The sequence below is a fragment of the Tachypleus tridentatus genome, chromosome 12, assembly GCF_004210375.1.
Source record: "Tachypleus tridentatus isolate NWPU-2018 chromosome 12, ASM421037v1, whole genome shotgun sequence".
Lineage (NCBI taxonomy): Eukaryota > Metazoa > Arthropoda > Merostomata > Xiphosura > Limulidae > Tachypleus > Tachypleus tridentatus.
In genome coordinates, this window is record NC_134836.1 from 35,354,853 (window position 1) to 35,371,419 (window position 16,567).

General features: G+C 29.2%; 1 protein-coding gene across 10 annotated transcripts in view; it reads right to left on the reverse strand.

Annotated features, from left to right (window-relative positions):
* The window catches only part of LOC143235823 (cellular tumor antigen p53-like), an 82,741-nt gene that overhangs the window by 1,667 nt on the left and 64,507 nt on the right, over nt 1-16,567 (reverse strand). For 5 of the 10 annotated variants that reach the window (XM_076474032.1, XM_076474033.1, XM_076474034.1 and 2 more), the window contains 6 exons: nt 16,100-16,203; nt 6,476-6,589; nt 5,952-6,047; nt 4,630-4,734; nt 4,159-4,252; nt 2,720-2,824 (listed from right to left, as the gene is read on the reverse strand). In XM_076474032.1, the coding sequence (XP_076330147.1) occupies nt 2,720-2,824; nt 4,159-4,252; nt 4,630-4,734; nt 5,952-6,047; nt 6,476-6,589; nt 16,100-16,203 (618 nt within the window). Of the gene's footprint in view, nt 1-2,719; nt 2,825-4,158; nt 4,253-4,629; nt 4,735-5,951; nt 6,051-6,475; nt 6,590-16,099; nt 16,204-16,567 lie in introns of all 10 variants that reach the window. The other 5 variants (XM_076474028.1, XM_076474029.1, XM_076474031.1 and 2 more) reach the window with 1 other exon arrangement.

Consider the following 16,567-nt stretch of genomic DNA (forward strand, 5'->3'; position numbering starts at 1 on the left):
GAATTTAATTATTTCACTATTCAGTCACCAATTACATGAAAATTAAGATCTGATAATAACTTTGCAGAAACAAACTAAAAGAACAACCTTAATAATGATTAATAGATATAGGTGGCATGAGGAGAATCACTAAGCTTACAGGCTACATCAGTCAGTAAAGTTTCACTCTTAAAACGTTCCTATGTATGCATGCTTTTGTTAACACAAGGGAGGAAACTGACATTTAATAACAGTAACAGTATTTGTTTCCATTACCCCTTAATTTGAGCACTGCTTTTTGGACAATTTTGTAAAATTCAAATAATTAGTTCAAATGAGATTTAATATTTTGAGCACAAATTGAAAAGGTTTATGAAAAATTAGTACATAAACATTACTTGAAATTTCTCTGATAATTTCAGCCAAATCTACTAGATGGATTTCATTAAACAATGTCTGTAAACACATAATTTAGGGGATTTTCAGGCTATTGTCAATTTTGTGCAAATGTACAAATTTTAAGCTGATTAAATGTTTTAAACATTTTAATTCTTAAACAGTTATATCTAAACAATTAAACTCAGCAAACAAAAAAATTAGAGAAAAAAAATGGCTGTATGCACATGTGAAAAACAATCCAATAAATGAATTATAATAACAGAAACTAGAGCAATGAAAAAAAAACATTGAATAAAATATAAAATATTATTTCCTCACTCAATCTCTACCTATTTTTTCAAATTTTCAACAATTTAAGATTTTCTACAAGTTTACAACATATTAAATACTTTGCCTAGTTCTCCAGCAATTGGACTGCAATTATCTGGTTTACAATTCAATAGTCTTTACACAGGTTTCACAGTTCAATTCATTTATACTCAGTTTTCAACTTATTTAATTACTGAAAGAGTTTTTATTTATCTGTCTAAAAAATTAGAAACATTTACCCAGCTTTCCAATAAATGAAATGTATTTATCTAGTTTTCACTAACTCAGAAGGTTTTCACTCAGTTTCCAACAGTTCTTATAGCTTACACCTAGTTTCCAGTTACTCAAAGTTATCTTTCCAATAATTGACATGTACTTATCTAGTTAACCACAAGTTCAAAGAGCATCCACTATATTTCAAGTAATTCAGTTTTCATCTACTTTACCAATCTTAAAATAGTTGATACTTAGTTTTTCCCACAATTAAAATGCATATGTATCTAACGTCCCTACACTTAAAATAATTTTTCCCTATATTATGTTTACATAGTCATATTTATATCAAACTTTCCAAAAGTGTAAAGTATTATCTTCTATAATGTTTTAAGCAGATTTCACATAATTTTCAATGAATGTTTTTGACTAATAATACAATTAAGAAATTAAAAATTGAAAAAATAACTCAAAAATAAATCTTTGCTTAAAATTCTACAGAAATATTACACCTACATATAAATATCACTCAGAAAAAAATTCCACCACAGCATCAAAAATAACTGTGGCAACAATTTACATTGTTTTAAAACTCAAGCAGTCTTTGTGCAACAAAAGCTTTGTACTCTGCATGTAACAATTTAAAAAAAGTCTCCAAAGTAGAAATAAGCAATATGACATACAACCAGAACATAACATTACTATATTGAGAAAAAAAGAATAAATTCATTACTATTTCAAACTAAAAATATTTTACACAACACATTGAGACATTATTTCAAAAGATAACATTCCAAATACAACTTAAACTTTATTGAGTTTGTTTTGTTTTGAATTTTGCACAAAGTTATACAAGGGCTATCTACACTAGTTAGCCTTAATTTAGCAGTGAAAGACAACTGACATTTCTGGGGCTACTCCTTTACCAATGAATAGTGGGATTGATCATCAAATAATAATGCCCCAATGACTTAAAGGGAAAATATGTTTGAAGGGATAGAGACTCGAACCTGTGACCTGTAGATTGTTAATTGGGCATCCCAACCACCTGGAATTGCCAGGCCAAAACTTCATTATGAAAAACGAAAATCAAAAAACAGAAATTGTATGTAATAATACAAGTGTTGGTAGAGAAAACAGTTCTATGCAACAACATAAAAATTCCTACACAGAAACATCCCAAATAGAACATACACTTGAGAATTGCTAATAAGTAACACTTATAACAACTTTAACTACAGAAAAAACTTGTATAGAAGATTCTTTCATGTATTATTACAATGCAGCTGCTTCATATAACAACTCAAACATAACTGCAAATAAATATTCTAAGTAATGTCAGTTTAAGCATCATTAAAATGTAACCATTTTGTGTAAGTTTAAGTATCGTACAAATAAATAATTTGCAATAACACTCTCTCTTAAGCAATACTAAAATGTTACCACTTCACATAACAAAAGTATTTTACAAGGATGTTATTCCAAGTAACATTCACTAGATGATTATTAAAATATAATCCATTCCTGTAACAAATCCAATCTATGGAGAAATATTCCATGTAAAGTCTCCCCTTAAGCATTACTGAAAATTAAATATGGCACGTAAAAACTTAAGCACTGGTACTGATAAAATATTCTATAACACTGCTACACAAGAAATATTTAAAGCTGTATTTGACTAAAAACATTAAAAGTAACAGTATCTAACATTAAAAAAACACTGATAGACAATTCTCTACTGTTTTAGAATCATCTAAAGTAAAAACAAAGATTTGCACAAAAAACTGAAAATGCCCTGGACAGCTTAATAAAACCACACCTGTCTATCACTACTTTCTGCACTACTGATTGATTGTTTCCATAAGCTCAGTGCTTGCCAAATCTTTTCTTGATGGGCTTCTCCAATGTGCAATTGTTTCAATTCCTAAGATAAAAATAATCACTTCAACTAACAGAACATTATGGAAGGGTAATATGATATACAAGTTTAATAAAAAGTAAAATATTTATGCTTTTTGGGTTGATTTCATGAACTGTGTACTTCTGGGTGTATGTGTACCCTTCTGCTATGAAGAATACAATGTCTAAAGATCTTAATTACCTTTTACAAATTCACAAGTCAATTCTTTCTATGAATTTGAATATTTCTGTTAGGTTTAATTATATTGTTATATCCTTAAATATAAGTAAATAATTACTACCTTATGATGAAATGTATTCATTGCACTTATTAGTATATTCCTAAACACGTAATTAATAATTACTTCTAAACGAGTGTTTACAAAAATCCTTTTAAAATGTGTGTGTGTGTGTGTGTGTGTGTGAATGGTACTTTTTTTAGAATTATATTAATAGTTTGCTTGATGTATAATATTGTTTTTATGTAGTTTTCCTTAGTTTATAAATCTAATTTAATACACAATTTATCAAGCAATTTCTACTAAAGAACATTATTTATTTATAGCTTCTTTGTAAATTTAGGTTAAAGACACTGTTGACTTAAACCTTGAAAGGTTGTTCTAAGTGGAATCAGTTATTTAAATGTTTTACTGAGTAAACTGTAAGTTTAACATACCAGAAGTTTCAGCAATTTATAACATGCAAACAGTTTTATTCTATACAATTATCTTTATGTAAGTATGAATAACTTCCAGTTATGAGTATGTTGCAACAGACTCAAGAGAAACTGAACTCGACCTACCAATGTATTTTATTTAGAGACTGCTAAGAAAATGCGTGTTTAATAATAATAGAACTGTTTGTAATTCTTATATATAACCTGCAATTTATAATTTTTTCATCATGATGAGGATCTTGTGTCAATCCTATAAGAACTTAGCAAAATAACTGTTTTATACTCTGTGCTAGAATTCCATCATTTTTTTTATCAACAAACACCAAATAACATATCAAGGTTATGGTGACAACTTAAAATTTCTTTATGCTGTAAAAACTTAAAAGTTCATAAAAAACAGCTCAGGTGTTACAAACTATGAGAAGTTTCATTCAGCTTAACATAAATATAACATTTTCACACATTAACTTCAGTTGGACAGCAGTGTTTATGTAATTACAATTTCTATTTTGTTTTGTGCACCCATTACTATTCTTTAACTCAATAAACAAATATGTTACTGTAAATTTAAGAGTGCAGAAAAAACTGATATTTGGTTATTTGACTTTTACAATTAATAAAATATAAGATTATAGATATTGTTCTCCCAAGTTTAATCTAATAAGCAAAAATACATATTTTACCTCATATGTCAATTGCTGTAATTGTTTCATTGTATGTAAGTTTCTCTCGGTAAATCTGTCTAGATATGCTACCAGACCTAAGGACCATAACCAGCTGAATGTGGAACAAATAAATATTATTACACATTTAATGTCCAAATGAATATTCTACTTCAAAGTGAATGACAACAACATCAACTGGGCATGCTTTAGCAAATAAAAAAATTTTTTTTTTATTCAATCTCTAATAACTTACAGACCAAAAGCTCAGGTTATCATTCTAGAAAAATACAAGTTATTTCCTAAACAAACTCAAGTTCATAATCAAAATTATCTTTTCATCCTTAATGATATTTTCAACAATGCTAATATTGTGTAATATAAATGTCTTGAAAGTATACAGTACTTCACTAGTTACTGTTTCAAATTGAGGCAAATTTTATAATTCTAGTTTTTAAAACTTAATTATCTTAAAAAAAAAAAGGAATTTACCTAGCCACCGTTTCATCTTTAGCCAAGTTTTTATCATTATCGCTGCTTTGTTGTTTTTCAGACTTAATGGTTGTGGAGCTGTCTGGAGCAATAATTTCATCTAATCTAAAAATTATAAAACAGCAAATTCTGCATGAAGTAAAAAGTGCAAAATTTTTTTCTTATTTTTATGTGATATGATCTGAATATTTCATACCTTTTTACTGCAGGTTTACACAATATATAAATCAGTTTTCTTTTGCACCACATAATTAAAAAAAACCTATTGACATGCATCTAAATGTTGAGCTACATGAAATGTAAACATTTAATATATAACACTATCCAATTTTTTGTCAGTATCATTCATTGTTTAACAACCACAAAATTCAATTTTCCTCTGCAACAAAATCTCTCATAACTATAATTACTAACACATGATCCAGGTCTTAATATTTGTAACAATTACAAACATTTTTTTAAAAATATATACTAACTACAATCATCAAATGTTTACAACTTAATGCAATAAATTTTGTGTTTAAACTTATACCTACAGTTTACAGAATGCTTATTTTTTAATGTATACCTATATTTCAAGATTAAAATTTTCATTTTTGACCATAATAAAAACACAACATTTCAATTTCTAATTACAATATATTCTTCTTAGGTTTTGAACTTCTGCCTATGATTTAGACTGCAATTGTTTCAAAGTTCAGTCTCTCTTCTGTCGTACATTTAGGCTATACTTGTACCAACAGTTTCCATAACAAATATTTCAGTCTTCATGCATTTACCTACATTCATACTACACATGCAGTACTTTCCAATAAAAATCTTCCAGTCTTCATACTATTGTATGAAGACAAACATTTGGACAGTTTCTTCTGAATCATTAGGTAAAATTAATGCAAAAACCTAGTTTGCTTATCAATAACTTGTTCATTTATTTATTCAAAAACATTTTATACATGCTATACATTACAATCAACAGTGAAATTAACTTCATAGACAAAACTTTAACACAAATTTGGAAATTAACATATGTGCAAAACTTTCTTTGTTGATAACCACAATGACCAACTCACTGGATCAATGGCAAATACTCACTAATTCTCACTGACTGACTCTAAAGCTCTTCAACTGACATTGAACTTTATTATTTGAGCCTAACTCATTCAATCTAGTAATTCAATATTACATTAGTTACATATATATATCATGCACAAATCTTCCTGTAGTGAACAAAATATAAAAATATACCCCACAATGATACTTTTACTTACATTATAAACATTTAATCATGACATTATACAACCAACTCCAGAACTGTTACTTACCTTTCTTTCGAGTAATTAATCACCCCTCCCTCAGATACCAAACATTCTTGTCCAATAGGAATAGAGGTGTCATGATAAAGACTTAAACTTTCATTTCTGCTAAGAATATAAACGTATGTAATATTTTGAAATGATGCAATTTACATAGAAAAGCTTTGTATGAAGATTCATTAAAGTGTCCATAATTACTATAAACTAAAATAATTATGCTCTGGTAGGAATGAAAAAAAAAATTGTTTAAAAATTCATAAGACCGATTACAACATCTAATACAAAATTCTTTACATCAGCACAGTTACAAATATATCTGAGCTTCTTACATCAACATGTAAAATACTGTTTTGTGGCATTTTTGTCACCTTATTTAAAATAAAAATAGCTTCACAATAAAAAAGTCAACAATAAGTGTGAATCCATGGAAATTCTTGCCATCTTATTTAGAAAACATCTGAGTGGTAAACTTTTTAATCTGGAGTTTTAAAAACAAAGAAAATTTAAAGTTAAAATAAGGCCTAGTTTCTTACCTTGTGTTAAGACAATGTTTAGCTAAAGCTGTCTGTGTTACATGATCAGCTGTTGTTGAAGAAGTCACTTCCTCTGCCTCTGGTTGAGAGTTTTGACTGTTCAATATGGTAATTCTGAAAATTTATGAACTTAAAAAATAAGAATAAATATCATAACCTTTTTATATTAACTTCCTCTTTCTATATCTAATCAAACTGATATTAAAGAGCAGACTAGTAGTATAGCATTAAAAAAATGGTCTTATGCTTGTGTGAAAGAGTCTTCTATCCATTAGTATTTTTAAAAAGATAGCGAGGATTTTGTAAATTCTGGCACATAATATAGGAATTTTGTAATCAACTCAGTACTGTCAGTCATTAGAAAAACTTCTACTAGCAACCAGAAACTAAAGTTCTGAAGAAAAAAAGTCATCAGAGAGTATTCTAGTACAAGTGTGATATGTAAGCTTACTATGCATTTTCTTCTTTAAAGCAATTTAGAAAATTTTCACAATTTATTTGTTCAGTTCCCACATATGATGGTCAAAAAAGTTATCAAGTTCTATTTGCTGTGGCTATCTATCGTTAAATATTATTCATCTAGAATAGCACCTTTTTTTTCTCCTGTAGTAAATATAGTTGCAAAGTCACCAAAGTATCTGAGGTTAGACAGTTATATTTTCTACCACCACTTAAGTAATCTATTGAGGTAATGACCTCTCTCATGTTTTTTCATTAGGAAAAACCAGTCACACAGATAATGCTAGTTGCTTCAGGTTAGTTTGACGATTTAAGTGTGTAATGCAAGATTTATTAATTTCTGGAATAGAATCTAAACAGTTTGTCAGTACAATCTCTTAGGCAACTTACAAAATATTTCAAATCTAACCGTCCAGTAAAGGTGGATTTGCCATAATGAAGTTCATTATGGCAAATATATCTTGGCCATGTTTGTTTGAATAAAGATTATTTTGATTACACATTTGTGTTTAGTCTATCTTGATTTCTCAAGCTAAGTTTCTGTGGGCCTATTTTATCACTCTTAGAAGAAATCAGTGTTTATCTAAACATATTACATATCAGCTATGAAAGTCCAACTGGAAGTTAGTGAAAGTTTTACAGAAAGTTGAGTATACATTATGTTAATATAAGCCACAACCCTCAAAACATTTGTGGCAGTTTTAATGCCCTATGCTTGAATTTTCCTTATTCTATCATGCTATTTAAGTGTGGCTACCATGCAGTCATTATGTGTTAGATCAATAAACCCTGATATACTAAGGTCAGACAAACTCACACAAACATAACTTTATTTAATAAAACTACACATAAAGTAAACAGCATAGAATAGTAAAGGTATGAAACAGGAGCCTTCAGTGCATGACACAGTTTTTCGAGTTAAAACAAAGAAACTCACAAAAATGAAGAATAAAACCCGTACAAAAGAAACAAATAACAAAGGTATTTAAAGCAGTTCATGAAACAAAACAAAGATAAATTACTCCAAAGTAAAGTTTTTGTTTGTTTGCTTGTTTTTTGAATTTTGTGCATAGCTACTCAAGGGCTATCTGCACTAGCCATCCCTATTTTAGCAGTGTAAGACTAGAGGGAAGGCAGCTAGTCATCACCACCCACTGCCATCTCTTTGGCTACTCCTTTTACCAACAAATAGTGGGATTGACCGTCAAATTATAACGTCCCCACGGCTGGGAGGGCGAGCATGTTTGGTGCGACCAGGATTCAAACCCGCGACCCTTGGATTCTGAGTCGAACGCCTTAACACTCTTGGCCATGCCGAGCCCCAAAGTAAAGTAAAACTGTAATGGAGACCAACTTAACTGAATACAAAGAAACATCTCAATTCCTACTCATAAAGTAACAAAGATGATTTTGAATGAACTACATGTGCAGGCTCCAAAATAGTTTTTATATATCCTACTCAGCTTTCTGTAGTGGAAACCATCCAGTAATTTAGTAGAGGGAACCAGCATAAAACTAAAATTAAAACTTGCTAATTTGCAATGCTTGTCATACTGATATTAATTCAATGTAAAAAAAGTGGTATTTTTCAGTTCCTAATAATTAAAAAATGTTTAGCAATTTATATTAGTATTAAATTTGAAAAAAAAATTGATGTAATTGTTGGGTATAATAAAACATATGTTATGATTAATTTTTGGTATGTTGTAGTATTTGTGTCAATATTAAATTAGTGATTTGGTTATGCTAATGTCTAGCTAGATTTTGTAATATTTCAGTATTAATGTCAAAATTACACTTTAATGTTATTCTGCATGTCAGTATTAGAACTAGCAATATTATAGTGCTTTCTCTACCCATACCAGCCGTTTTTAAATATATAATTATAGTGAAGATGTCATGACTGTAACTTGAAATCCACCTCTTTTACATGTTAATATCAGTTCACAACTGATGTGCTCAAGAATAATATTCTAGGTCTTACTAGAATGGAACTGTATGTTTCCAAGACCTTAAAATATAATCATTTAAAATTTGATCTTACAGTCTGATTTACCAAACATTTATTAAAACTTACTTAATTTGATGATTATAAAATTCAACCATTATAATGAGTTAATTATTTTAAATTTTTCATTAATAGCATTAAAACTGATAAACATACAGTCATTATGAAACCCAAAGACAATCACTTCTTACAATGCTGCTAGGTAATATAAACAAGGTAACTATTACAACTGATGTTTTGAACTGTAAAGCTATACCCACAAATTAAAGCAGAAGTTGAATTGCTGTACTTGCTATTTACTGAACATTACAAAATATTTTTCCTATTTTCATATGGTCACCTCCCAATGGCCAATCTTACGTAAATAAAAGATACACTGACATAACTCACACAGCAAAAGGTTTGTATAAAAGTATAGGTTCAAGAAATATTACATACAAAATAGATGTAACATTGAGAATGTGGAGTGGGGGCACACAAGTGAACAAACCAACAATATTCATATTCACCAAAATGTTTGTGTTAGTTACCAACTGGCAAGTTTCTATTTACTGTAACAACTTCAAGTGATTGCAAGAGTTATGAAGATCTTAAATAACATCTGTTCAGGAGAATGCCAGCAATCATTAATTTCAGTGCAATATCCTGTAACTCACAGACTATCTATGTGAGCGACTATTCCAAATGAAATTTATAAAGGGAAGAAATTCAACTCATAAAAACTTGTAAAAGTATCTACATTAAACCCTTCAAAGAACATGTCCTATCCCAAGAACAGAACACAGAAATAGGGCAAAACTAGTACAAGTATACAAGCTTTTATGACACAGCCAAAGTTATATGCAACCTTACTTAAGAAAAATATTTTAACAGTATGTTTTCAAGGTACAGACATTTGGTTTATACGTGTACTTAGCTACAACGTAGAACACCTGTATGACCATTAATATTACCCCACTACATATATTTGTAGTATAGTAAAGAATAGTGAGCAGGTACCAGAGGATTGGAAGTTAATTGTCCCACAAAGTATAGACCCATTTGTCTTAAGTCAATTGTAGAAAAAGCTTCAGAAAGTCTGATAAAAAGATGTTTTTTAAAATCATTTAACAATATTTAAGATTTTATGGGATAGTTAATGCTGTTTCACTAAGAAAAATCTTGCCTTACAAATTTTTGACATTCTTTAAAAAGGTTATTTTTTACGTAGATAAAAGTAAGGGTGTATATGTGATATATCCGAACTTTAAGAAAGCATTTGACAAGGTGCCATATAAAAGGAATGTAATACAAATTATCTCTGTAGATTTTGGGGATAAGTTAGCAAAATTGGACAGAAGATTTGCTGGTTAGGTGAAAACAGAGGGCTGTCGAAAATGGAGTTCAGTCAAACTGGATTAATGCCACTAGTGAGGTAGACTATGGCTTAGTCTTAGGACTTTTGCTCTTTTGTTTTACATCACTAACATATATGGAGTGACCAATACATTGTTTAAATTCGTTGATAATATAAAGGCCATGGTTGCCACTGACTGTGAGGAGGATTTGGATAATTTAGTGAGTTAGGTGTATATATGGCAGATGGGTTTTAATTATAATAAAAACAATACTGCACATAACTTATAATCTTAATGAGAACAACCTCAATATTGTTATGGAAAAGAGTGATCTTGGTATTATAGTCACAAGTCTCGCATGTCATTCAAGCAGTGTACTCTTGCTAGTGGAAGCACACATAGGAGTAAAAGTTATATCTATAAAAATAGTTATGTTATAATTCTATTTTAAAGGTTATTGATTAAGTCACATTCAATCTTTGGCTCCTTACCTTGTGAAGGAAAATTAGTTTTTGGAAAGGGCCTAGAGGAGAACTACCTGGTTAATATTTCTGAAAAGGTTTCCTCTTAAAAGAAAAAAAAAAGAGAGAGAGAGAGAAGACGTAACTGAGAAACTGAAGATTAAGGGAATTAATTGCACTGATGCATCATCTTTTTCACACTTAATGATGAGAATGGTAAAACTATGAAAAACAAGGATAAATACTGGTAGGATATAAATCATCTTCAGTTAAGATAGTTGCCTTTGGATGTTGTGAAAGCAGTAAATTTAAGTGAGTTTAAGAGAAAGCTTGATAACTATATTAACGACAAACAAAAGTACCCATTTCCAGTGATGGGAAGAGTTTAAGTTAATATATCAATTTAAATTACTTGGTTTATTGTAAAAGGTATGTGTTGCACTCTTGCTTCACTAAGACAAAGCTCTGAGCTCATTATACCACCCATCACAATAAAGTAATTGTTGAGCAGTTCAGTTATGTTAAGATCCACCAACAATAACATATGGTAAAACTAATTTTTATTCTTTATGTCCCATTTTGAAATGTGAATGATAGTGTAGAATATCCTGTCTGTTCTCCAGTCATTTTAAAAATGAATGTTTAGCTTAACTTTTCTGCATGGCTTTTCAAACATAAGATAGACAAATGCTTAGACAGACACCATGGTTCACCACATGTGCATGATAAGGGCCAACCATTTTTATTTTTATTTAATATTTTTAATTTAGTCTAGAGGAACCTTGTTGTCCCTATACATTATTTCTCTTGGTCTTAGCACTGACTTGACTCGTAACAATTTTATCAAATTAAAATGTAACACAAATAAAGCCATGCAGCATACCAGTTTTTCTTAGCTGTGCCAATCAGTCTCTTCTTTAACACTTTATACAAGTTATTACATTGTATTTTACTTTTCTTTTATTCACACTTTTCATTACTATTCAATACTATTTCAGTGGCCTCTGAACAATTGGATCTGAACCATTGCATCCTTACATCTACACAACTTTCATTAACTCTACAAGATAAAAGCTGAAACTCAAATGCCACAGAAAAATTTAAGCTTAACAATATGAGTGCCACTTTTCTTCAAACTTAAGATAATATGATGATTAACTTCAAAGGCTAATAGCCCACAGACACACTGCTAATTTGATTAGCATGAATATATTAGAAAAATTGGTTTATATTTAAACCTTTAATTATCAAAGAAAAGATGATCATTGTAACACACAACTCATTATATCAAGTCATTCTGTAACTGATTCCTACATTCAAGGTTGAGGACATAGTTACAGTTGTCTTTTAATATTCAAACTGGTGTTCTGAATTGGGAAAGTTGACCATGAATTGTGACAGAAAATATTTAAAACAGACTAAAATGTGTTTTATGTGTTAAAAGTTCTGAATATAAATATATTACAACATTTTATTATTGCAGAATGTTTGTTTTTCAAGGACTTTCAAAGAGGAAAGCTGAACATACAAATTTCCAGGTTTTTCTAAAGCATGGTCAAATCGTACAAAATCTAGTGGTGATATGGATGCCATAATTAGGTCTAGAATTGCTGTGAAATCACTGTTAATATAAAATTTGTAATATGGATGTTGTAATTAGGCCGAGTAATGTTGATGTCAATATTATAGCAAATAATGTGATAATTTAAATACCACAACTGAACTTTTAAATTCATGCAAATATTAGCAGAATTAGAATTTAATAAATATATTATAAGAGTAGCCTCACATTTTATACAATAAAACAGTTACTTCATACTAATGCTTTCCAACCTGCTAACACTTTTTCTTTCATGAATTATAACCAAAAAAATAAAATGAATTATTTTATTTCATTTATATTTTGTTTACAAAATGTATTAAACATTATTTATCAAAATTTAAAGACAACAAACTGTATTCATTAATAAAAAAAACTGTCACTGCTCTTCAATGACAAAAACAACTTGTTGACAAAAGTCGCATATCAGACAGAAACACCTAAAGTACAAGGCACAAAAAATTTCTAACACTGTAGTGTGTATAAAAATATACACTTGTTTTTGACAAACATATTAGCTGGGATTGGACAACTCAAAAGTGGAATGTTACCTTATATTTCAATTTAAAAAGTACACATTTCTGAAATGATTTAACTACATAAGCTTTTTAAGAAGTTATGTATCAAAATATTTTCTCCCTACAAAACTCCAAAAACTGAATTTCATCATTTTATGTGCTGCACAAGAACTAAAAATGTTTTAACTGTTTTTTTTTTCCAAAAACATTTAGTATGTGAAAACTTTATATTTACACACATTTTTAAAACAGCCAAACTACATAACCTTTTAAAAATATGTTTAGATCACAGATAATTGCTTGGATATTTTCTAATACTGAATTAACATTTAAAAACTGAAGAGAACCTAAATAAAATGGCACATTTTACTACAAATTTAATATAAACCCTTAAAAGGTGGAGAATATTTTTCTACAAAGTGACCTTTTCCTAATTAAATACCACCTAGATGCTAATTTTAGCTCAAAAAAATACAAAGTTTAAAATGCCAAAGGAATTCTTTTCTGTTGAAAGTAAACATTTTTTGTTATCAGTTTTCCTGTATGGCACTTAAAAGAAACTTGCAGCTTAGATCTGAATAAAGCACAAGTTATTTATAATGTACATACACTGTTAAATACAGAAAATACACACAAACTTGTGTATTAGAGTGTATGCACTTAGTTGCAAGAATTATTATTATAGTAACTACATAACAATCTTGTAGTTTGTCTTTGCTACATTTTACAGTTATATCTCTGAATGCCATGAAACAAACCAGAAAGCATCTTTTCTGTATAATACCAAAAACAACTAACAAATGGTAATGGAAGCAAATTCAAGGTGATGTTTCCTCTATTTGTGAACTTATATTACTATAAGAACAAAAGTTTTGTTTAGCATGGCATACATGTAGGCAAACATAGAAAGTTCTGAATTTTCATTAAAATATTTTGTCCACTTCCCTATCATTATTTCTCCATCAAAATCACAGCCAACTAACACAAAAATAACTTAAATACTGAACACTTTCAACAAGGGTAATGTTTGATTAATATTACTGGTTCTTACCAGTCAGGAAGTAACAAAAAACATTCAAAGGCCAATTTGTCATGGCTTTGAATAATTTTTTTTTCCCCTTCTTGTTGGAAATATGTGAGAAAAGCTGTCACCTGGATACAATGAATAAATCAAAAGATACTCAAGTACCATTAATTACTTTAGATTCAATGTAAAAAAAAAAACGTGTGTGATCTCTAACACCAAGAAGGTAGATTCACCTTTTTAATAATAGTTTCTATTTATGATTAATTGTATCAAAACTTTCTGCAGGTTACAGAAACAAGCTAAGATAATGTAGTTATTACAAATACTTTTTAGATCAAACAGAAAATAACTTAAGTCATCATCAGCACAAAGTTAAGAAATAAGTGAACAAAAGATAGATATATTTTGTTTTAGATATTTAAATATATGTACTTTCAGTTCTACAGTTTAAACAAAGAATATATGAAAACCAGATTTTTACAGATTAAATTAATATTATTTGTAACTGACCCAACAATGTTAATAACCATTAAGACAGCTTTTCACACATTACTGGAACCTAAACAAGTTGTTAAAAAGAAAAACATGTTGCTACAAAGTTGGTACTATGTTAATGCTGTGAAATGAGATGTCCATTTTTCCCAATTACTAGTAAAATAGTAATAGGGAATTACGAACTGTACATTCATCCATTATTGTTCTATTATTAAATGAAGGTGCATGCACCACATGGACCTCATGTCAACAAATAAAAAGCATTTAAAATATAATGCTGCATTTATACAATAATATAGTCTTATTATTCATAAAGAATAGCAAGCAAACAAAAATATATAGATTGAAAAAAAAAAAAAAAAACATGACTTCCAGCAAATCAGCCACATTCATAAAACAGACATGCATCATATATGAAATTCAAATTGTACTGCATAAAGCTCAACACAATACATCAATTCAAAATATTGTTATGAATTACTTCTGACTGAGGTACCAAGTATATCATCAAAATATTTAATGCAGAAACATTCAAGTATATTTTCTTTCATTCAGAGTCATCTAGTGTGTCGTCTTAGCTACAGTCTACTCTGTTTCTTCTCCAGAAGAAATCCTAGTGTTTTTCTTTTTGGGTTTGCTCATGTACAACCCCCTGCAGACATAAAAAAAAAAAGTTTTCAGTTGGTTTGTTTTTTCAATTACACAAACAATACTATAAAAACTAGCAGTTTTTATGGAAAAATATTTCAATGCATTTACAAAAAAAAACATTGTTTGCAAAGGAATGGACAAGAGCAACCCCAAAATATTGTTAATACAACACATAAAGTACACTGACGACAAACCGATATCACTGTTAGTAATTAATGTTAATTTTTACAACTGCTAACATTAGATTAGACTGTCATTATGTATTGTCTTATAAATTATATCTACAAGCTATTCTTATATTACAGACACACACACACACACACACACTTACTTCAAACACCAATGCTTGTTATTAACAGTAGTCTGTTACTAGCAAAAGACCACAATGATGTGATAACTTTCTGCACACTAGCAAGTCCTAATTATACACTCATTTTAAACTTTAACAGAAACATCAGGACACATTCAGGCTTGATTTTGTCTAATAGTTACCAAAAATTAAGTTTTCATAACCACTAGAGGTACCTATGTAGTAAAAAATATATATATTCTTGTCCCCAATAAAATAACAAAAACATTTTCTTCCTCTATTGAAAACATTTTTGTTATTATTTTAAATCATATAATCAGTTCCTTTTTGTAATAAAAATCTGTGATGAGAGGAGATTGAGAAAAGCATCTTCACATCCTTTGGCAACTTAATCCTACTGGTTCTTCAAAACTAATTCTTGTATAATTAGTTTTTATTATTATTAAACTTCCATGTCTAATCTTTGGCTACATCCTGTGATGATTAATTATACATAACTGAAAAAATGTAGCTTATCCTTAATACCTTCAGTTTTCTTTTCTCTCTACAAGCTTTAACCAACTTACACACTTGTTCAATATTATAAGGAACCTAATTTTATAATAGACAACAAAAACTGGCTCTTTTAACTCTATGGATCAATAAGTTATCTGCTAATTTTGAATAGTAAGTGACCTCTAGTGCCAATTTGGAAGAATTTATATGATCATTACTTTTAACACAATAGACTTTTAGTAACAAACAAAAATGAAACTTACTTTTCTTGTTGGTATGCTCTAATTTGCTCAGGAGTGAGATACCTTTGTCTTTCCAATGCATCTCGCATCGTACAGAGAAGTTCGTAATTCCTTCGTCCTCTGACCTGAAACATTAAACAGTTTTGAAGTCAAGATGTACTAAACTATCCTGTCATAAGAACAATCTAACTATGCTTTAAAGCTGCTATAACTTTACACAAAAGTATCTAAAACAGCTATGTGTTACACTTTTTTATTCTTGCATAAAACAGATTTATGGTGTTTTTAAAAATAGTAGTTTCTAACCCAATCATTCTCAAACTACTCAACTCTGACAATACTACTACTCCATAAGCTTCACATGACACTGTTGCAAACACTATAATTCTAGTGTTTCAAAATATTGTCACTCTAAATAGTTGTATTGCCAAACACCATTCAATAAATAATGTGATGTATCCGAATGTTGTCATTCTATAAACAGTGTGC